The sequence below is a fragment of the Physeter macrocephalus genome, chromosome 14 (assembly GCF_002837175.3).
Source record: "Physeter macrocephalus isolate SW-GA chromosome 14, ASM283717v5, whole genome shotgun sequence".
In the NCBI taxonomy this organism is placed as follows: Eukaryota; Metazoa; Chordata; class Mammalia; order Artiodactyla; family Physeteridae; genus Physeter; species Physeter macrocephalus.
Window position 1 is genome coordinate 127,705,190 of NC_041227.1, and position 22,945 is coordinate 127,728,134.

Below are 22,945 nucleotides of genomic sequence, written 5' to 3' on the forward strand. Positions count from 1 at the left end.
CCTACTAAGGCTTCAAAATCCGTGTGTATTGTACACTTAAAGCACGTCTCAATCTGGATGCTGGATTTTCATCTGAAATACGTGATCTGTATTTAGATTTCATAAAATTTACAGCTGGAAAGGTGGGATCGTATGCCCAACTTTTTCCACACATACTTAAAAGTGTTCTAATAACTGATTTGGGGATCCGCTTTGAATTCAATGTAAATTAGGTAAAATTAAATCCCATTGCATCCAAGGGGCACCAGTCACGTTTCAAGAGCTCGTAGCCACCTGTGGTTCTCGCCCCACCCCTGCCCGTCTTGGGCAGGGTAGGTCTGCCCTGGGCCCGTGAGTGCCTGGAAGCCTGGGCAGCAGAGTGGAGCAGCTCGCCTCCCTGCTCCCCACCCACTGGACCCGTGGCCCAGTCACGTGGTCCCCGAGCCACAGTGTCCTCGCCTGTGGCAAAGCGCGGTTGAGAGGAGTCGATGAGATGACTCGGGGAGAATGGATCAGAGTGGGTGTCCCCCGTCGCCGCGCCTGTTATCAAAATCGTCCTGGGGCAGCGAGACCCAACTTTGCCCCCATGTGGGGAGCCCCTAAGCTTCCTCGGGCCCCAGGGCCCCGTCCACGTCACGAGCTCATGCGGAAGATGCCCGTCCTTGCTCTGGTTTGCACGTGGTTTTCTTGCTTGATCTTTAGGGCCCCGTTCACCCCGCCGTCCAGAGCAGTGCCTGAGCATGGCCAGGCTGTCCCCGTCCCCCTGGCCGGCCCTCCAGAGACCCTGGGTCAGTACGGGCCTCCCTGCAGAGAGCGCCTGATAGAAAGGTGCGTCCTGCCGAGGGTGGGTCCACCCGAGCGGCCCCCCTCTGCCGCCACGCCACGCCAACAGCCTCCCTTTCCGTCGCCCCACGTGCCGGGCACCGTCGGGCGCTCTGCTGCTCCATCGTTACAGCAACCCCTGGAGGCAGTCTGTTATTCCCCTCCGCGAGTTACAGATGAGAAAGCGGGGGAAACGGGCCTAAGAGGTGAAGCAGTTTACTTCCCGGCGACGTTCACTAATGACGCACAAACCTGAGGATGGAGCCATGTGTCCCTGGCTGCCCAGACGTCCCAGAGGGAAACAGATCTCCCTTTTGGCCACTGCCGCCCCCTGAGAGGCACCTGCTGTCTGCTTTCTCGAGACTCTCCAGAAGTTTCCCCTCCCCAGTCTTTACCTCCCAGTCATGGCTGCCACCGGCTCCCCTGCTCTCTCCAGCCCCTGCCACTGGTGACCTCCTGGTTGCAAACCCACTTCCTGCATCCTGATTCTCCTTGACCGCTCAGGACGTTCAGCTCCACTGACACCCCCTCCCTGGCACCCCGTAACCCGAGCTTCCTCAACCCTGCCTGTCTCCCCCAGTTCTCCCGTCTCCCGCTTCCTTCTCCCCTGACGTGAACGAGCCGATGCCTGGTTCTCTGCCCTTTGTCCCTCCCACTCCCCCACCCCTGGTCCCCGGGGTCCCCCTCGCCCCACCCTCCTGTTCTCTCCGGGCACGTCACCCCCCCACCCCGGGCTCCTGCCTCGTGTGCCTGAATGTCCCCCCTTGAGTACCTTCATTCCGACATCCCACCGCCGTCTCCAACCCAGGGTGACAAAATCCCAACCCATCTCCCTTCTTTGAAAACCTGTTCCTCTTGGGCTTAACTTTTCTCTGTAAAGGGGGCCCCATGTCCAGGCATCTTGTCCTCGCGTCTGTCGACCCCTCCGTGTAATGTGCCCACCTAGGGCCGACTTCCAGCCCATAGCCCAGCTTGCAAATTCTCAGTAATCTGGCCCTGGCCCAACTGCTCCCAGTCAGATCTCCTCCCCCTAGCAGGGGTGGAAAATGGGTTTCACCTCATCGGCCAGCTCTGATCCATTGTTGGTGCTTTGTTAAGAAGGATTCTGAGGACACATCTGGGCTCAGCCAAGAAAAGCACTGACCAATCAGGAGAGTGGGCTGGGGGCGGGGCAGCGTGTGGACCAGGATCCAGCACGTCTGCTCTGGGGCCCCTCCCCGCTCATCCATCCCAGCGCTCTGGGGCCACCCCGGCATCGCGCCCACGTTTACCTCCGGCTCCCCCCGTTCACCTCACCTTCACTCACACAGCGCTCCTGTTCTGGAATGTTCTTCTTCCTTCTGGCTTCTCTGAGTTCCACTCAAGTTGCCCCATCTCCTGTGAGTCCCCAGGGAGCACTTGAGGCTTTGCCTGATCTCCTGTAGCCCTGAACACGGTGTGTCCTCCTTCCCCCGGTCAAGAGGCCCCTGAGAGTCCATGACTTCACCTCCTGGTAGCCTCTGGCTCCATCACTTGGTCCAGGCTGGGTTGGGGGTGGAGGGAAGAAGCGAGGAAACATCCTCCCACCCAAGCACAGGCACACAAATCCCCAGAGGAGGGACTGTCGTCTATTGAGCACCTACTATGTGCCAGGGACCCTGCGCTCACCCCAGAGCAGCTTAGCCGTGCCCCCCCAGGACCCTCCTTCCAGCACCCGTCATGTGCATCTTTAATCTCTTAGACGTCCAAGCGCAGATCTGACTTCCTCCTAGACTGCACACCATGAAGACAGACCCCCCTACCCATCTCACTCGGCGGGGAATCCCTGGTGCCTGGTACACAGTCTGGCACACACAGAGCCCTTACCCAGAAAAGATCTGTTGAGTCGGGAGCTGATCCCACACAACCCTGAGAGGCGGTGATTTCTACCCCCTTTTTCTGCAGCTGAGGAAAACTGAGACGGGGGAGGAGGTGACCAGCCAGAGTCACGCCCAGGATGCCTGGGGCAGAGCAAGATTTTGGTCCAGGTCTTCCTGACCTCCAGGCCCTCCTTCACTGCATCCGGGACCCCTTCCCTCGTACCCTGAAAGCAGCCACCTGGACCTGGGCAGGACAGGGTCCCTGGGGGGGTGTCAGTCTCCCCTTAAACCTCGTAAAGCCAACAAGGCAGCCCTGAGGTCGGTGGGGGCAGCCCTCATATTTTTAAACTCCGAGGGCTCTGTTTACCCATTGACGCCGTGGGGCTCTGACTGTCTGTCTTCTCCTCGTGCGCCAGTAATCTGGGCCTCCGTACCTGTGCACCCCGGCATGTAGTAAACAATGTGGAGCACACTTTTATGGATTCAGCTATATCAGCAGCTTTCAATCCAATCGCTCCTTATGGCACCTACATGAGGCTTTTATACTGTTGCGGTTATTTTGGTTTATATGCTTCCTTTCTTCCCCCCTTCATTTTAGTTTATTTTTTACATTTTATTCTCATTCTACCTGGGCCTTTCCCAGCAAGGCCTGGAGGCCCGGCAGGAAAACCCTTCCTGGGGCTGACTGGGGTGGACTGACTTCCCCATAAAGCATGTCCTATTGCTGTTGCCTGGGGGCCGTGCGTGTCATTATGGCCTCTGCCACCTCCAGAGCCCTCCCGGTTAGGGGCCACCTGGATGGATTTGCTGTGAGAGAAAGTCCTTGGTGGCTGTATTTCTGGGAGCCATAGAGCAGGTGTACAGAGAATATTGGAGTTTCTGCCAGTATTGGGTCTGCGCTGACCCACAAAGTTAAGAACCTGGCCGCTTAAAGACCTCAAAAAATCTAAAAAAGGAAATGCTCCTGCCTCTGTTAGGAGAGTTTGGGGTGTTGTTTTGCTTTAATAAAGCCCAGTCATGATAAGTTCTCTTTCATTTTAATCGTCGAAGTTATACAACGATAGCTCCAGTCCCATGCATTCATTCACCTAACAGATGTATTTGAGCACCTGCTGTGTGCTGTGTGGCATGGTTCTGGAAGTGGGGGCGAACAGGACTGTCTTGACTCAGGCTGCCGTAACAGAATACCACAGACGGTGGGGCTCAAACACAGACATTTACTTGTCATAGTTCTGGAAGTCCAAGATGAAGGTACCAACATGGTTGGTTTGGGCTGAAGGCTCTCTTCCCTGGCTTGCAGACGGCTGCCTTCTTACTGTGTCCTCACATGGCAGGGAGAGAGAGAGCTCTGGGCCCTCTTCCTCGTCTTATCAAGGCACTAACCCTGTTGGATTAGGGCCCCACCCTTATGACCTTATTTAACCCAATTACCTCTTAAAGACCCCACCCCAAACACAGGGGAGTTAGGGCTTCAACATATGAATGGGGTGGGGGTGAGGACAATTAAGTCCAAAGCAAAAACAAATGAGGTTCCTGCCTTACAGAATGTATTAATTTCCTAAGGGCCACAAACTGGGTGACCTATCACAACAGAAATTTACTCTCACACAGAAGTCTGAAATCAAGGTGTCGGCATGCCCACGCTCTCTCTGACAGGTGTAAGGGAGGATCCCTTCCTGCCTCTCCAAGCCTTGGACAGTCCTTGATCTTCCTTGGCTTATAATTCATTACTGCAATCTCTGCCTCTGTCTTCACCTGGCCTTCTCCCCTGTGGGTCTGTGTCTAAATTTCTCTCTTATAAGGACACATCATATTGGACTTCGGGCCCACCCTGATGCAGTAGGACTGCATCTTAACTTGATTGCACTTGCAAAGACCCTGCTTTCAAATAAGGTGACATTCACAGCTGCCCTGAACTTGAATTTGGGGGGCAGTATTCAGCCATCTACTGGAGTTTGCATTCTGGTAGAAGAGGTGGCAAATGAAGCAGTAAGCCAACAAGATAAATGCAGGTGGAGGGAAGGAATCTGAAGGCAAAAAAACAGGACAGGGGGATGGGGACGAGGGAGTGGCTGCATTACAGGAGGAGCGGGAGAGGCCTTGAGGTCTCCAGTGCACTCTCCCCGGACCCTGTGTGGACACCCATCAGCAGAGGAGGTGGAAGGGACCCCGGGGTCAGTGTCTGGAGGTTGGGCTCTGGGGCTGCTGGGGCGTCTGCCCCGTGGCCACCTGCCCCCCCTCCATGAGGACAAAGGTCTCCCGTGGCATCCCTCTAATGGGGGGCGGGATTTCCGGCCTCTGTTCCCAGCTGACACCTGTCCTCTCTCCAGATGTAGGGGGCCCCGCAGACCCCATCGCTCCAACAATCATCATTCCTCCCAAGAACTCCAGCGTGGTGGCCGGGACCTCGGAGGTGACCATGGAGTGCGTGGCCAATGCCAGGTGGGCAGTGCCCCTCCCCCACTTTAACTGTAGCGAGCGCTCCTGACCTATGGGCTCGGAGACCAGTCGGAATTCAGACAGGCCCAGGAGTGTCACGTGAGGACCCGTGAAAGAAGATGGGGTATTTAGCCTAGAGGAGGGGTGATAGGTGGGCCGTCAGAGAGCCATCGGATGCAAGCAGGGCCCGCCTGAGAGGAGAGCCCACGCCTCGAGGCGTGGCAGCTGATACGGGGCCGCAGATCCCAGCCCGGGATATTTGGGGCTGGTGGGGGATCCACTCATACTTCCAACGTTCAGAGCAGCCTGGAGAGGGGTGGCTCACCTCTGCCAGCAGTGCCCTCCTCGCCTGCAGGCACGGGCAAGAGGGAAGCTGTGCTAGGAGACAGGTCACGTGATGGACTTTGCAGGAGGGCAGACCTGGGGTCAGGTGCAAATGCAGCCCCTTCTCAGCCGTGTACGAGCCTCACTTCTCTCCCTTGGTCGTGTGTGGGCAGTGTGCTACGTGCCCTCCCACAAAACCTCCTTTCTTCCAACAGCTACCCACGTAGGTGTCACTACCCTGAAACCCAGAGAGGGCAAGCAACCTCCCCAAGGTCACCCAGCTGACCGATAGCAGAGTTGCAGTACAACAAGCCACCACCCCTCGGGCCCAGGCTCACTGCCAGGCTCTGGGCCTCAGTGTCCTCAGCTATAAAATGGGAAATGATGCAGCACCTACCTCGGCAGTGAGGCATGCAGGTAGAATGCTGGAGCCAGCCCGACCTGACACCTCCTAAGTGCTCCAGAAAGATGATCCAATGTGATGGAGTGGGCAGTTAGACCAGTGACCCCAAGGTCACCCCCAGCTGAAGGTTCCCGGACAGCATGTCTCTGTAGCAGTGCTTCTAAAAGTACGCTTCTCAGGGACTTCCCTGGTGATCCAGTGGTAAAGAATCCTCCTTCCAGCGCAGGGGACACAGGTTCGATCCCTGGTCGGGGAACTAAGATTCCCACGTGCCGCGGGGCAACTAAGCTCGTGCACCACAACTACTGAGCACACGCGCCACAACTAGAGAGAGAAAACCCGCATGCCACTACTAGAGAGAAGCCGGCGCGCCACAACGAAAGAGCCCACGTGCCGCAACTAAGACCCAACGCAGCCAAAAGAATTTTTTAATACATAAAAGTACACTTCTCAGAACCCAAGTTTCTCACAAGTAGGGGAAAGGCCGCCAGGGTGCAACAGAGCATGTTAAGGGAGCAGAGAAGAACCTCCATAACACCATTCAGGCCAGGCCGCCCAAACTCACTCGACCACGAGACCCCTTTTTCATGGGACCCCTCTGAGCCCCCGGGGAACTAGCACGGACCCCGCTTTGGCAGATCCGCCCTTGGGGATCCAGCAGGTGCTAAACAGGAGAGCCGGGCAAACCCCAGCTCAGGGGTCCTCGGGGAGCCGGGGTCAGTGATGGAGGAAAGGGGGCCCAGCTCACACCCTCAGCCCTCTCGCCAAGTTGGGGGTGCGTGTGTCCGCCCGCCTGCCTTTGTTTCCCCATCTCCAAACTTTGGGTGCTTCTCTCCCATTTCAACTTGTCACTGTCCCTCACCTTTCACACTTTCCTGTCCACTGACTTCTACGGGATGGGGCACGGCACACGGAGCAGAGAAGAAGAAAGAGAGATGCGTGGAAAGGACGCTTTTCTGCTCTCGAGAGCCCCCGAGCATGAGTTACCACCGGGACCGGGTCCTGTGTGAATCCATCCACCCTCGCCACAACCCCCAGGCGGGCACGGTTGCCCCCATCTCACAGATGAGGAAACTGAGGCCCAGAGCACTGAAGGAACCGCACCAAACAACGGCTTGCACCTAGAAAGTGTCGGGGGCGTGGGCAAACCCAGGCAGCCTGGCCCCGGACCCGCACCCCTTACCATGCCCTGCCCTGCCTCTCGGGCCTCTGAAGTCTCTGTGGCTGATGTCCCGCCTCCCTCGCCCCCCCCCACCCAGGCCCCTGATCAAGCTGCACATCATTTGGAAGAAGGATGGGGTGCTGCTGTCCAGCGGTATCAGCGACTACAGCCGCCGGCTCACCATCCCCAGCCCCACGGGCAGCGACGCCGGTTACTACGAGTGCGAGGCCGTCCTTCGCGGCAGCGGTGCCCCCTCTGTCGTCCGTGGCGCCTACCTGTCTGTGCTGGGTGAGACGGGGTGGGGCCGCTGGGGTCCCCCAAGCATGGCTGGGGCCTACTTAAGGGTGACCCGAACGGTGGCCATACCAACGGGAGCACAGCTCTGACGCCCCCCCGTGGTCCCCCCTCCTGCAGAACCGCCTCAGTTTGTCAAGGAGCCAGAGAGACACATCACAGCAGAGATGGAGAAAGTGGTGGACGTCCCCTGTCGGGCCAAAGGTAACGTGGATGGAGGGGGACAGGGACCCCCCCCGGACCTTCAGCCCCTCCTGTCCCTGACACAGACTTTTCTCAATTCCGCCTCCTTCTCATCACTGAGCATAGAGTCAGTCTGGCTGTAGGCAGACACCCCAGGAAACAAACAGGACAAATTACCGTAATCTCAGGGCTGGAAATCAACCCCGTGTTACCATAACTTGAAGGTAACAAATGAATCTAAATTACCGTAATTTCACGATAGGTGACAGACCCAAATTGCCCATAATCTGAGAGTTGTAGACAATGCCAAATTATCGTTATGTCAGAACCGAGTGCATCTCTGCCCGGTGTCTGGGCCATTTTGCTTCATCTCCTCCCACCGTTTTTACTTAACCCCGCCTTGTCAGAGTTCTTGCAGACTTTCTACTTTTCCCATCCCCACCCCCCTCCTTCAGGTTCCACTGAGCTAAAAGGCACCCCGAAACCAGGGTGAAATCTGGGATGATGGGATGATAGGGGAGAGCGAGCATGACGGGACAGGGTCTAACACTGAACAGAGGGGAGAACGTAGCCCAGGCAGGAGGGAGGGTCCGGTGGAGGGGGAGGGGGGATACTGACCCCCGTTCTGAGACCACACCAGGGGAAGACAGAGATCCATTCATTTATTGAACAAACGTTTTTGGAGGGCTTATCATGTGCCGATACTGTTCTCGGGGCTGGAGAGACACAGAATGAACCAAACAGCCAAATCTCCGCTCTTACAGAACTTACGTTCTCAGGAGGAAGGCAGACAAACCAATAAGCAATAAAGATAGCGTATTTCATTTCATCTAAAATGCCATGGGTTGTGAGATGCCCCATTATTTTATGTGCCTCTAAGAAAAGAAAGAAAAGGGACTGCCAATGAAATTATGACATGCTGTCGATTGTAAGACACGTCTTGATTTGAGACGTTACGATGTGAAAGAAGACACTGCTTGGACTGGATGAAATATTAGAGGACATCAGGGTGGAAAAGTGCTGGGAAGGAAAAAGAAGCAGGCTGAGGGGGCTCGGAGCCACGGGGTGGTCTGTCTTTCGAACGGGGTTTGGGGACCTTTTCTGTAGAAGTCACATTTGAGCAGAGACGCGGTGGGTGAGGTGAGAGGGCCAGGGGATACCTATGGGAAGAGCGTGCCAGGCTGGGGACACAGCTCGGGGAAGGCTGAGGGGTAAGAGGAGCCCCATTCCCCTCCCTGTGCGACCCGGTAGGAGGGGGCTTCCGAAGGAACGCTGATCCCATCTGCATATGCCCCTTGACACAGGGTTCTCCGGTCACCTGGGTTTGTGAAAGCCCACTTGGAGGTTCCCAGAGCACACAAAAGACTCTGCTAAATATTGCAGAAAAAAATATAGCTTGTCCAGTCCAGCCTTTCCAAGCTAAACTCACCCCAGGATCTTTTAAATTTTCTTGGAACGCCTACTCTATGAGAATTTGAGAATTGTCCCTCTGAGAACATCTTTCCCCACTCCCAAGACCGACAGTGGCACCTCTGAGAAGGTTCTAGAAACCAAGACACCCCAGGGACACACCCCTCCCCCGAGGACTTGCTGCCTCAGCCCCCACCTGAGCATCCCTCAGAGGCAGCTGACGGTGGGCGTTCATCTCCCACAGGTGTGCCGCCACCCTCCATCACCTGGTACAAGGACTCGGCCGTGGTGGAGGTGGGGAGGCTGAGCCGCTTCCGGCAGCGAGGCGACGGGGGCCTGCAGATCAGCGGGCTAGTGCCCGACGACACCGGCATGTTCCAGTGCTTCGCCCGCAACGCGGCCGGCGAGGCGCAGACCTCCACCTACCTGGCCGTCACCAGTAAGTTGACCTTTCCTGTCCTGCCCGAGTCCCTCCCGCCCGGGACGCAGCTTTCCTCCAAGCCAGGGGCCTCCTGAGGACAGGATGCTGTACAGCGCAGAGACAGGATCCCAGAAGGCCGTGCCCCGGGGCCGGGTGGCTCTGGCCAGTGACACCTGCTGCTTCCGCAGCCAGCACCGTTTTTTCTTTTACAAACCAGAGCCTCGATTTCACATTTGATGAAGGGTGAATCCCATTTACCTTGTCACGGAGGGTGTCAGCTGCCCTTGGGGGGTCCTCAGTTTCCCCTAAATGGAGACTTGAGAATCAAGGCAGGGTGGGGACTGGTGTCACCTGGGTCCTTCCACGGGGCAGGTGGTAAGGGGAGCCCCTCGTGGGCCTTCCGGGCTTCTCCCCAATGCTGGGGCCCTGTCAGGACACCTGCATCCTTGCCTGCGGAGGGACCCACTCCAGCCAGCGGGAGTGGCAGCGCAGAGCAAGGACCTGGGGTGTGCCTAAGAGGCCCCACTGTCTCCCTTCGCAGGCATCGCCCCCAACATCACCAGGGGCCCCCTGGACAGCACGGTGATTGACGGCATGTCAGTGGTGCTGGCTTGTGAGACTTCGGGGGCTCCCCGGCCGGCCATCACTTGGCAGAAAGGTAGCTGAGACTGATCTGCTTTGGAGGGTGTGGCCATGTGACAAAGTCTAGGGCAGTCCTCAGGGCTCAGTTCTGGAGCCAGCCGGGTGGGCTTTCCCATGTACAGTTGGGAAGGTTGTGCACCGTACAACCCAAGAGGGTTTCTTTCACACGACGGTAGGTACCACGTGCCGCCCTGCTGGGCTCAAGGCTCAGCTCTACCTCTTGTGAGGCCTGTGACCTTGGAGCCTCAAGGTTCCCATCTGTAAAATGGGGACAGTAGGACACATACCTGGGAGTGGCATGAAAGCTAGATGAGAGGTTGCTCGTGAAGGGCCTGCTCTGTGCTGGGAAGTAGGGAAGCCCAAACAATGATGGCTGATGTAACATCCCGGTGGAGGTTGTTAGTACAGGTAGGAGGCCATCCCCCCTCCTCAGGCAGCTTGCAGGGCTCCAGACACCTGAGCCACCGAAGCCCAAGCTGCCTACCTAGGTCCACCCACCCCGCGTGACTCCTCCACGCTCTGCATTGTACACTCACCTTCACAACCGCCCCCCGGGGACACACACACACACACGTACACACACACACACAGAGTCACTCACTCACACACCCCCCCGCAAGCCTCTGCTCAGATGAACCTCCACAGGACTCACCCAGGCCCTCCCCCGACCCCTCGCTGCTTTATTTTCCCACCTTCCAATACGCAAGATCATCTGCGCCTTGGTTTCGCTTATTGCCTGGCCCCCGACGAGGTCAGGGCTTTCGGTTTTGTCCCCTGCTATCTCCCCAGGGCCTAGAACAGAGTCTGACACACAGTAGATGCTCCATCACTATTGGTGGGGGCGTGTGGGCACGCTCAGGCCCAGAAATAAGCACACCCACCTAACACGCTCACTTGTTCAGTATGCCCGCACGTGTGTGCGGAGGGGCCCGCTCACCCCCACACCTGCACGTGGACAGTCCCCTCTGTACAGACAGGTGGGATTTTCTTTAAAACAGGTACAATCACGAAAACCTGCACTCTCAGACTCACTCGCACACGGCGTATCCTCTCCCTCCCTCCCTCCCTCTCCCTCTTTCCAGGCCTCCCTAGGTCCCCCTGCAGAGGGAGGTCCGTCAGGCCAGGGCTGTCCGAGCCCTGTGTGTCCCTCTCCGCCCCCGCCCCTTGCTGCTCCCACCCATCCCTTTCCTCCGCTCCCCTGCAGGTGGCTCTCCGGAAGCATCCTTCCACAGCATGCCCGTCGACACTTTGTCAGAGCTCTCTGTCCCCTCCCCGCCAGCCCAGGCGCCAGCTGCCTCCGAGGCCTGTGCCCGGCAGCGTCAGGAGACGGTGCTGGCTTCCTCTGGTGAAAGGCAGACAGCGTGGTGGGTGGAGAGACATCAGGAGACCCGGGCCCTGGGCCACCCACTCCGTGACCGTGTGCCCTTGTGTCCGTCACCGAGTCAGAAACCATGCTGGTCCGCGGCCCCGCTGCCACCACCATCCCCCACCGGTGACCCTTCCAGCCTTTCTAAAGCTGGGAGCCTGCCTGAGCCCACCCCGCCCCAGACGGGCCGGGGACGGGTGGGGGTGCCGTCCGGGCCCGTGGCGATGTCAGTGCGCCAGGGCGGCAGCCTGAACCCGTGCATCCCCCGTGTCGCCCCAGGGGAGCGCATCCTGGCCAGCGGCTCGGTCCAGCTGCCTCGCTTCACGCTCCTGGAGTCCGGCAGCCTTCTCGTCAGCCCCACGCACACCTCCGACGCCGGCACCTACACCTGTTTGGCCACCAACTCTCGGGGGGTCGACGAAGCCTCGGCCGACCTGGTCGTGTGGGGTGAGTATGCAGGGCGAGCGGGAGCCCTTTCCACGCCCGCGGGTTAGTTGGCGCTGAGCGCGCGAGCACCTGCGGCTCCGCCTCCGCCGGTCTGTCCAGCCGGCACGTCTTACGAGAAGGACCTGGATGGATCAATGCCGGGGACGGGCCACAGGAAGGCCAAGGTCCCGCGGGTGATGCCGTGTGAGCGAGGCTCTGGCCGTGCCTGGCCAAGCTGAGAGAAGAGAGAGCCGATGGGCATAGACTTTAGGGCCTAAATCAGCACGCTTTTTCTGTAAAGGGCCAGATAGTAAATATTTTAGGCTTTGTGGCCCAAACAGTCTCTGTCACAGCTCCATGAACTCTTCTGTTTCATCAAGAAAGCAGCCGTAGATGGTGGTGAATCCCGCGGGTATGGCTGAGTGCCAGGACGGGGGAATTTACCCCGTCAGGCCCCCAGCTGGGCTTGACCCCAGGCTGTGGTTCGTGACCCCTGCTCTGGGGCAACTTCCCAAGCCCCTTCCCACCCTCAGATTGTACCACTTGGGAGCCGGTACCACACGTAGGTGTGGGCCGCCCTTCTAGGCCGAGCGCCAGGGGCCTGGTGGGTGATGTGATGCATTAGACCCGGAATCAGACGATCCTATTTTTACCGTGGCTGGACCACTGGTGTGCTGGGAACACAGCCCTGATCTTTCTTCAACCCTTGCGTGGGTTTGTGGGAGCAAAATTAAAAGAGCCCCCACTGTGATCGTGGCTTCCAGGAATTCACGTACCGTGGAAGCACGTGGTCCTTAACGTTCTGGGACGTTCACCACAGCAGACCAGTCCACCCGTAGAATTCAGCCACTCGGGTACCGTTCACCTGAAGGTCGCCCTCCCCTACACCTGCATCTCACCTGTCTCTCTGGGACCCACCTGTTTCCCTTCCCACCACGCCGTCTCCCTGCTCTCTCTTTTTTTTTCATTGCTTAGTGATTTTTTCTCTTAAGCCTCCATCAGCAGGTGGAATGGAAGACCCCTCCCACCCTGATGCCTTGGGTAACCAAGGCATTATACTCCTTCAGTGCCTGCTCTGTCTGGAGGACCCGCACATCAATGCCTTTTTTCTGGAGGTATTCCACGGTTGATGGGGGTACCTTCAAGGCCTCACTCATCCCTCGGCCAATGACAAGGATCTGCACACCCTTCTCGACAACTTCCTCCACATCTGCAGGCTGCACAGCAGGAGAATGCTCAGTTCCTGTTTCTCTCCAATCCCAAGCCCGACTTCCCCCTGGCCACACTTTGCAGTCCTTATAAATTTTAGTGGAGCCTTGTACTTTCATTTGCCCCCATGAGAGGGAAGCAATTTCAGGGGAAGACATAAGGAACTTAACTGAACCCCAGTGCCCTCTCTCCGAGGAGCAGCAATCTCGAACGGCTCCCTGCTTTACCTCTCACCTTTGCTCCCGAGGACCCGGCTAGGCAATCCCCCCACGACTCGCGCGGCCCTGAAAAAGTCTCTTGGCCGGTTAGCGAGTCTCCCTGCTCTCTTTCAGCCCGGACCCGCATCACCAAGCCCCCCCAGGACCAGAGCGTCATCAAGGGAACCCAGGCCTCCATGATGTGCGGAGTGACCCACGACCCCCGAGTGACTGTCAGGTACTCGTTCGGCTGTGGCCCCTTGGGGGCAAAAGGGGAGCGGCAGCTTTAGGGGGTAGCTGGTTGCTGGGCGAGTGTCCACACGGGTAAGTGTGGCCCGTGCAGAGCTAGTGCAGGGCTGGGACATGGGGGACACTAATAAATGCCTGGCGGACTGACCAGCCTGAGTTGAATTGGGCAGGGTGGGGGGGTGGGGGGGAGGGGAAGGGGCTGGGGGGCGAAGGAGTGGAGGGGGGTCGAAGGGAGGGGATGAGAAAGAGGCATCTGTCTGGGGAGAGGTGGAGGCTCCGGGTTGCTCGGGACCCTCTGCTAGCACCACCCCCCAGGCCTTAGACCCTCCGCCCACTGCGTGGACAGCAGGGGGCTCTGGGTAAACAGGCGTGGGAGCAGTGACAGGGCTGGGAAGGCAAAGGGTCCTGAGGTGACCCTCAGAGGGACACATGTGAGGGACAGAGGCCCTGGGGCCACCCCCACCATCCTCCTTGGGAGCCCAGACCTCGGCAAGCCACTTGGCCTGGAGGGGACCAGGTCCCGCTGTGGAAGGCCCTGGAGAGGCCAGGGAGCACAGGAGCAGCCAAGAAAGTCACGAAAGCTGGGAGCCCTCCCAGGCTGGGCACAAGGGCACTTCCTGGGCCAACCCTGGGACAGGTTTCCAGAGCTAAAACCGGGACAAAACGGTCCCTTCAGGCTCTCCCTTGAGCTCTGGGATGCTGAGTAAAAATCATCACTGTTTCCTTAGAAATAAATACTCCCTCCGTGCTGCTCCTCTATTTTATGGGCAATGTCGCTGCCGAAGCAACTGACACGGAGCTGGAAGGGCCCGGCGCTGATGCCGCTTAGAGTAACGGCCTGCTCTGCTCGGGAGGCAGTTGCGTCCTGGGGCCCCACCTGGTGGCCACTGGGTATATGACAGTCTGTATGGCCGTGACAAATGGGACCCCGGAAGCCAAGGTTGGCGGCAAGGGTACTACAACTTTTCTTGTTTTGTTTTGCTTTATTTCCCCTTTTTTACTTTATTTTTTATTGAAGTATAGTTGATTTACAATGTCGTGTTAATTACTACCGTACAGCAAAGTGATTCAGCTATACATATGTATGTATATTCTTTTCCATTTTAGTTTATCATAGGATATTGAACATAGTTCTCTGTGCTATACAGTAGGACCCTGCTGTGTAAAGGCTATGTATAAAAGCTTACATCTGTAACCCCAACCTCCCGGTCCATCCCTTCCCCAACCCCCTCCCCCCTTGGCGACCACCAGTCTGTTCTCTATGACCGCGATTCTGTTTCTGTTTTGTAGATAAGTTCATTTGTGTCATATTTTAGATTCCACATGTAAGTGATAGCATATGGTATTTGTCTTTCTCTTTCTGACTTACTTCACTTAGTATGATAATCTTTAGTTGCATCCACATTGCTGCAAATGGCATTATTTTGTTCTTTTTTATGGCTAATATTCCGTTGTGTGTATGTATGACATCTTCTTTATCCATTCCTCTGTCGATGGACATCCATGGTGGTTTCCATGTCTTGGCTATTGGGAATAGTGCTGCTATGAACATAGGGGTGCACGTATCTTTTTGAATTATAGTTTTGTCTGGATACATGTCCAGGAGTGGGATTGCTGGATCATTTGGTAGTTCCATGTTTAGTTTTCTGAGGAAACTCCATACTGTTTTCCACAGTGGCTGCACCACCTTACATTCAAGGGTACTAGGCTTTTAGATCCACACCCATTCTCAGAGGATCTGTCTCAGGCCCCAGCTGGAGAAACACCTCATTACACATTAAACATTGGCCCTTTAGGATAGTCACCATCAAATGCAAACGTGAGCCTTGAAATCACATAGATGTAGTTAGAACATGGCCAACAGATAACCTAGAATATGCTTATCCCAGGGTTTATTAGATTTTTATTAAAAAAATTAATATACCAACTGTAAAAATGTCTTCCAGGAGAACCCACACGTTCTCCCCATAGAGCACTGCTGTGGGTCTCAGACCCATGCATAAATAGCTGCTATCATTTTAGCATCCGTTAATTGAACATTTTTATTGTAACGAAAAGCTATATTAAGTCAGTAAAACTTCAAAATAAATTGGTATTTTATTAAAATGTTATCTACTAATACTTGGGAAAAACTTGCACATTTTATCCATCCTCTGGACAATTCTTGTGAACAAAGAGATTTAGGGACCCTTTGCAGTATATCCGCAGGCCCACGTTCCAGGACCGCCAGTGAACTACAGATGGGAAATCACTGTTCCAGTTTCCTGGAGGGGTCCTCGCCTTAGAGTGGAATTACCCATCTAGGACAATCTTTTGTAGATGGGGGAGGGAACAGAATTGGTCCATCATCCCCCCATACTGGCAAAATCTGTGGCCAAGGCCACCCGTACATCTCCCATGCGTGCCTGGCTTCCGTCACCTTAGGGGAGGGGAACTTCCCGGCAGCCCTCCACCTCTTTGAGGTGAGTCTTAGGGGTGGGGTGGGCCCCAGACTTAAGTATTTTTTAGAAGTCCCCGAGGTGATTCTGATGTGCAGCCAGAATTAAAATCCCTGTTCTGGCAGCAGGAAACATACCAGGGGTTCCCTGAGCAGACAGACTGGAAAGGATTTGAACAACCAAATCAGACTAAAGTGGTGGCCACTTAATCCTGGTTACATGTCCTCAGAATAAAGCTGGGCTCCAGGGGACGCAGGCTGGGCAGGTGTCGGTGGCAGCATGAAAAGCCTCCCAAATTGCTTCTGTTTGGTATCTGAACCCAGATCTAGACTGAATCCGAACAGTCCACCTTGTTAATATTAATCAATATTGTTACTGTTTTTTCTTATTATACAGCTAATAGGTATCCGTTTTAGGAGGACAATATAGAAAATGCAGGTAAAACAAAGACCACGGGGAGGGATGGAGAGAGAGGAAGTAGAAAAGTAGATTAATCTGTGTTTCCTTTCACTAGAGATAGTAATATTTGGGTGTCATTTGAAAAAACTAGAAACAGTGTTTTACTCTGCTTTCTCCTTACGAACCTATTGTGAATCTCCTCCTCTTGTCAATTATATGACTGTTCAGTCCTCCACTGTGTGGATGCCACATAATTTGTTACCAGTTCCCTAATGCTGGGTATGTGGATTGTTTCTGAATTTTTGCTAATGTTAAGAAATATCATTCTGAATGTCCTTAAAACTAAATATTTTTGCACATCTTTGATTTCCTGAGGACTATAAAATATTATTTAAAGCTGAAAACCACTCATCAAAGTTGTTTAATAGCCAGCTATATCATTACAGATTATTTGGGGAAATTCTACCCTAAGTTAAATGGATTGATGGGTTCTTGTAGTTTTTTTAACATTCTATTATGGAAATTTTAAAACATACCCCAAAGAAGAGAATTGTATCCCCAACCCTCCTGCACCCACCTCTCAGCCTCAACAATTACCAGTGTTTAACCCATCTTGTTTCATGTGTCTACCCCCATGCTTTTGTGTGTGTGTGTGTGTGTGTGTGTGTGTGTATGTGTGTGTGTGTGTGTGTGTGTGTGCTGCATCTCGCGGCATGCGGGACCTTAGTTCCCCAACCAGGGATCAAACCTGCGCCCCCTGCAGTGGAAGCACCGAGTCTTAACCACTGGACTGCCAGGGAAGTCCATCCCCACATTTTTTTTTTTAACTGCAAATTTTTTTAAAAAGCAACTTTCAAACGTAATTTCACCATTAAATATGTCATTTCTTACTGAAAAGGACTTTTCTTTAAATATAACAGCCATGTCCCCTGTCACACCTAACACAATGAACAATTCCTTGGTTTCTTCTAATACCAGCTTATATTCCAATCGCCATGGTTGTGTCTCAAGGTGTCTTTTTACGGTGGGTTGGTTTAACTCAGGGTCCAAACGAGGTCCACACATGTGTCTGATTGGTGTGTCTCTTTTATTCTACATACATGTCCAGGAGTGGGACTGCTGGATCATTTGGTAGTTCCATGTTTAGTTTTCTGAGGAAACTCCATACTGTTTTCCACAGTGGCTGCACCACCTTACATTCAAGGGTACTAGGCTTTTAGATCCACACCCATTCTCAGAGGATCTGTCTCAGGCCCCAGCTGGAGAAACACCTCATTACACATTAAACATTGGCCCTTTAGGATAGTCACCATCAAATGCAAACGTGAGCCTTGAAATCACATAGATGTAGTTAGAACATGGCCAACAGATAACCTAGAATATGCTTATCCCAGGGTTTATTAGATTTTTATTAAAAAAATTAATATACCAACTGTAAAAATGTCTTCCAGGAGAACCCACACGTTCTCCCCATAGAGCACTGCTGTGGGTCTCAGACCCATGCATAAATAGCTGCTATCATTTTAGCATCCGTTAATTGAACATTTTTATTGTAACGAAAAGCTATATTAAGTCAGTAAAACTTCAAAATAAATTGGTATTTTATTAAAATGTTATCTACTAATACTTGGGAAAAACTTGCACATTTTATCCATCCTCTGGACAATTCTTGTGAACAAAGAGATTTAGGGACCCTTTGCAGTATATCCGCAGGCCCACGTTCCAGGACCGCCAGTGAACTACAGATGGGAAATCACTGTTCCAGTTTCCTGGAGGGGTCCTCGCCTTAGAGTGGAATTACCCATCTAGGACAATCTTTTGTAGATGGGGGAGGGAACAGAATTGGTCCATCATCCCCCCATACTGGCAAAATCTGTGGCCAAGGCCACCCGTACATCTCCCATGCGTGCCTGGCTTCCGTCACCTTAGGGGAGGGGAACTTCCCGGCAGCCCTCCACCTCTTTGAGGTGAGTCTTAGGGGTGGGGTGGGCCCCAGACTTAAGTATTTTTTAGAAGTCCCCGAGGTGATTCTGATGTGCAGCCAGAATTAAAATCCCTGTTCTGGCAGCAGGAAACATACCAGGGGTTCCCTGAGCAGACAGACTGGAAAGGATTTGAACAACCAAATCAGACTAAAGTGGTGGCCACTTAATCCTGGTTACATGTCCTCAGAATAAAGCTGGGCTCCAGGGGACGCAGGCTGGGCAGGTGTCGGTGGCAGCATGAAAAGCCTCCCAAATTGCTTCTGTTTGGTATCTGAACCCAGATCTAGACTGAATCCGAACAGTCCACCTTGTTAATATTAATCAATATTGTTACTGTTTTTTCTTATTATACAGCTAATAGGTATCCGTTTTAGGAGGACAATATAGAAAATGCAGGTAAAACAAAGACCACGGGGAGGGATGGAGAGAGAGGAAGTAGAAAAGTAGATTAATCTGTGTTTCCTTTCACTAGAGATAGTAATATTTGGGTGTCATTTGAAAAAACTAGAAACAGTGTTTTACTCTGCTTTCTCCTTACGAACCTATTGTGAATCTCCTCCTCTTGTCAATTATATGACTGTTCAGTCCTCCACTGTGTGGATGCCACATAATTTGTTACCAGTTCCCTAATGCTGGGTATGTGGATTGTTTCTGAATTTTTGCTAATGTTAAGAAATATCATTCTGAATGTCCTTAAAACTAAATATTTTTGCACATCTTTGATTTCCTGAGGACTATAAAATATTATTTAAAGCTGAAAACCACTCATCAAAGTTGTTTAATAGCCAGCTATATCATTACAGATTATTTGGGGAAATTTTACCCTAAGTTAAATGGATTGATGGGTTCTTTTTTTTTTTTTAACATTCTATTATGGAAATTTTAAAACATACCCCAAAGAAGAGAATTGTATCCCCAACCCTCCTGCACCCACCTCTCAGCCTCAACAATTACCAGTGTTTAACCCATCTTGTTTCATGTGTCTACCCCCATGCTTTTGTGTGTGTGTGTGTGTGTGTGTGTGTGTGTATGTGTGTGTGTGTGTGTGTGTGTGTGCTGCATCTCGCGGCATGCGGGACCTTAGTTCCCCAACCAGGGATCAAACCTGCGCCCCCTGCAGTGGAAGCACCGAGTCTTAACCACTGGACTGCCAGGGAAGTCCATCCCCACATTTTTTTTTTTAACTGCAAATTTTTTTAAAAAGCAACTTTCAAACGTAATTTCACCATTAAATATGTCATTTCTTACTGAAAAGGACTTTTCTTTAAATATAACAGCCATGTCCCCTGTCACACCTAACACAATGAACAATTCCTTGGTTTCTTCTAATACCAGCTCATATTCCAGTCGCCATGGTTGTGTCTCAAGGTGTCTTTTTACGGTGGGTTGGTTTAACTCGGTCCAAACGAGGTCCACACATGTGTCTGATTGGTGTGTCTCTTTTATTCTACATGGTACCCTCTCCCCTTCTTTTTATTTTTGTCTTCATTTTTGTTTTCATTTTTGCCTTGTTTTCATGAACTTAATTAGTTGGAGAAACCACGTTCTGCAGGACGGAGGTCAATGTGTGTGTGTGTGTGTGTGTGTGTGTGTGTGTGTTCCGATAAAACTTTATTTACATAAGTAGGCAACAGGCCATAGTTTGCAGAATATCCCTGCTGTAGAATAGTACACATCTGGGTTTGGCTAGCTGCTTTTTCATGGTGTGGTTCACTTCTTCTTCTATCCCTTGTGTTTCTAATTAGATTCAGGTAACTGATCCGTTAGATTCAAGTTCAGTAGTTTTGGAACAAACACTTTGCAGGTGGTGATAGATACTTCCTAAAGCACCACATCCTGGGACAAATTATGTCTGCTTGTTATAGGTTGTTTCTTGAGCAGGAATTACTCTCTGCAGCTACATTTGCTTTTAAGTAAAGTTCTATCCATCCCATCAGTGCTGGCGAGGATGATCCTTTTCTAGCTAAAGAGATGAATTCTTGGTGATTACTTTCGGCGATTTGCAAATACGTATAAAAAGCCTTAACATTTAACTTGTCAATTTACCGCTGAGAAGTTATACTCGAGGGAATTATTTAGAATGTGGCAGATATTTTGCCACAAGGATGTTCATCACAGCATTAACTATCGTATCAGAAAACAAGGAGCTGAATTGGATGTCCAACATTTCGGGATCAGTTACATTGAAGCACTATGCAGCCAGCGTGAACCATGGTGAGGAAACGTCACATTAAAAGGAATTTATGATACTGTCTTGGGTGGAAAAAGCAGCTTTAAAATCAGGATGGATGGATAGATAGCTAGGTATTATTTATATTAAAAATATGCTGTATCAGTAGAAATATATAGTGATGGCTAACTTCTATCAATGACGTACCATGTTTCTGGCGCTACTCCAAGTATTTTATACTAACTCACACAGTCCTTATGGCAACCCTAGGAGGTGGGTGGTATTACTTCCCTCATATGACAGATGAGGAAACTGAGGCACAACCAGATTAAATAAATATACCCAGGACCACAACGCTGGTAAGTGACCAGGGCAATATTCGACCCAAGAATCTGACCCCAGAACATAGTAGCAATGTGGTAACTGCCCAGGAGAGAAGAGTCTGGAAGGTTTACCCTCAAATATGACTCATGATTACCCCTTAGGGGAAAGCTTCTGAGTTTTTTTTTCCTTTTTCCTTGGCTCTTTTCTCATCTGTACTTGCTACTTTTCTGATTTTTTAAAACTTAGGTTAAAAATATTACAGGCTCATTCTCCCAAGCCATCTCACACTCCCTAAACCCAGAGAGTTCTAGGGCCGTGTGATCAGTCCCATCACCCCGTCCCTTCACTGAGCGACTGATGGGTTATTAGGAAAGCATCCCAGCCCGACCGCGCTCCTGCCCTGGTTGCCCTGGTCGACCTTCCCTGGGGGGTAGCAGCCCAGCACCCTCCCAGGAGCTGGCACCCTGTGTGTGTTGATGGCAATTATTGTGTCTCCTCCAGAACAAACCCAGAGCAGGTATTTCTCATTGTCAGGCACAGGTATGTGTGTGATTTCTCAAGTCCCCCTTTGTACTGACTGACCGAAGCTAAAGTGATTTTTCTGGACGCCGAAGTTAATTTGTCACAGTGATGCATTGATCTAATGATTCCCTTCATAAAACTAATCCCTACATGTGGTCTACGTGGAGATGTTCATTCTTTTTCCAGCCCTAATCTTTCAACCTCTTTGGAAGAATACCTTTTGTCCACTCTGCGCCGCTTGGTGATGGCTTCCGGCCAAAAGCAACCAGGCTGTGACCTGGACCTGAACTGAAGGTGTGAACGGTGGATAATGATGTGGTCACGCTCCTGGACCGAGGGCCCCACCTGCAGGCGTGATGGGCTGCAGGTGCCCCCTGCTGTGGCTGGGGGCTTGCCCCCTGCCCACCTTTGGAGCTCCCTGCTCCAGACCAGCCCTGGGCTGTGCCCAGCCCAGCAGCCCCCCACCCTGCCTGCCCTGCCTCTCTTTACTCAGCAGTCCTTCTTGCTCTCAGGTACGTCTGGGAGAAGGATGGGGCCACGCTGAGCATGGAGGGCAACCCCCGCATCCGTCTGCACAGAAACGGCTCCCTGCACATCTCGCAGACGTGGTCCGGGGACATCGGCACCTACACCTGCCGGGTGCTCTCAGCCGGAGGCAACGACTCTCGCAGCGCCTACCTGCGTGTGAGGTGAGGGCAGCCTGCCCAGGCTCTGGGGTAAAGAGGTGCAGGCAGCAAAGGGAAGGCTGCGTCTAGGCAGGCCACCAGGCCAGGTGTGACCTGAGCCCGCCCATCTCACCCCAGCATCCTCCAGGCCTTCGCCGGCTCAGTTCGGCCCCTGTCAAAGGCGGGGAGTCTGGGTGATGGCTTTGGACAGGTGGGCTCCAAAGCCAGTGCACAGAATCTCCAGCTAGATGGCCCCGAAGGCTGGGTTCGGGGGCCGAGCTCCAGATATCATGGCAGCTCAGACTGAGTCCTGGGTGTCAGCTGACTCTAGACCTCACGGGGGCGCCCCGCCACGCCTGTCTCCCCCAGGCAGCTGCCTCATGCCCCTGAACACCCAGTGGCGACTCTCAGCACCGCGGAGAGAAGGGCCATCAACCTGACGTGGGCCAAGCCCTTTGACGGCAACAGCCCGCTGATCCGCTACGTCCTGGAGATGTCGGAGAACAGTAAGGCTGCTCGCACCCCCTCGCCCGACCGCAGCCAGGGTGACCCCACTTCTGTGCCTTTGAGCCAACCCTCTGGACGGCCCAGCCCCCTCATCTGTAAAATGAGCCACGGCATCCTGCAGTCGTGTGACAATTGAACGAGATAACGCACAGGCTGGACTTGGGACCTGCCACCCAGAAGCCTCCAAGACACTGGCCATTAGTTTTTTGTTTGTTTTTTGTTGGGTTTTTTTATTATTATTAATTTATTTATTTATATATATTTTTTGGCTGCGTTGGGTCTTCGTTGCTGCGCGCGGGCTTTCTCTAGTTGCGGCGAGCGGGGGCTACTCTTCGTTGCGGTGCGCGGGCTTCTCATTGCAGTGGCTTCTCCTGTTGCGGAGCACGGGCTCTAAGCACGCGGGCTTCAGTAGTTGTGGCGTGTGGGCTCAGTAGTTGTGGCTCACGGGCTCTAGAGCGCAGGCTCAGTAGTTGTGGCCACGGGCTTAGTTGCTCCACGGCATGTGGGATCTTCCCGGCCCAGGGATCGAACCCGTGTCCCGTGCATTGGCAGGTGGATTCTTAACCACTGT

The 22,945-nt window shown here is 53.2% G+C and overlaps 2 protein-coding genes across 2 annotated transcripts in view; one reads left to right on the plus strand and one right to left on the minus strand.

Moving 5' to 3' along the window:
- SDK2 (sidekick cell adhesion molecule 2) overlaps positions 1-22,945 on the plus strand; it is a 258,280-nt gene that overhangs the window by 176,238 nt on the left and 59,097 nt on the right. Inside the window, exons 6-14 of the mRNA XM_028498147.1 lie at positions 4,970-5,081; positions 7,065-7,255; positions 7,382-7,465; positions 9,099-9,293; positions 9,817-9,933; positions 11,563-11,730; positions 13,251-13,353; positions 21,715-21,891; positions 22,237-22,373. Of these exons, the coding sequence (XP_028353948.1) occupies positions 4,970-5,081; positions 7,065-7,255; positions 7,382-7,465; positions 9,099-9,293; positions 9,817-9,933; positions 11,563-11,730; positions 13,251-13,353; positions 21,715-21,891; positions 22,237-22,373 (1,284 nt within the window). The remainder of the gene's footprint in view (positions 1-4,969; positions 5,082-7,064; positions 7,256-7,381; positions 7,466-9,098; positions 9,294-9,816; positions 9,934-11,562; positions 11,731-13,250; positions 13,354-21,714; positions 21,892-22,236; positions 22,374-22,945) is intronic.
- On the minus strand, positions 12,690-13,172 carry LOC112066601 (mth938 domain-containing protein-like). The gene has a single exon (XM_055090674.1). The coding sequence runs from the start codon at positions 13,074-13,076 to the stop codon at positions 12,708-12,710; it is 369 nt and encodes a 122-aa protein (XP_054946649.1). The 5' UTR covers positions 13,077-13,172; the 3' UTR covers positions 12,690-12,707.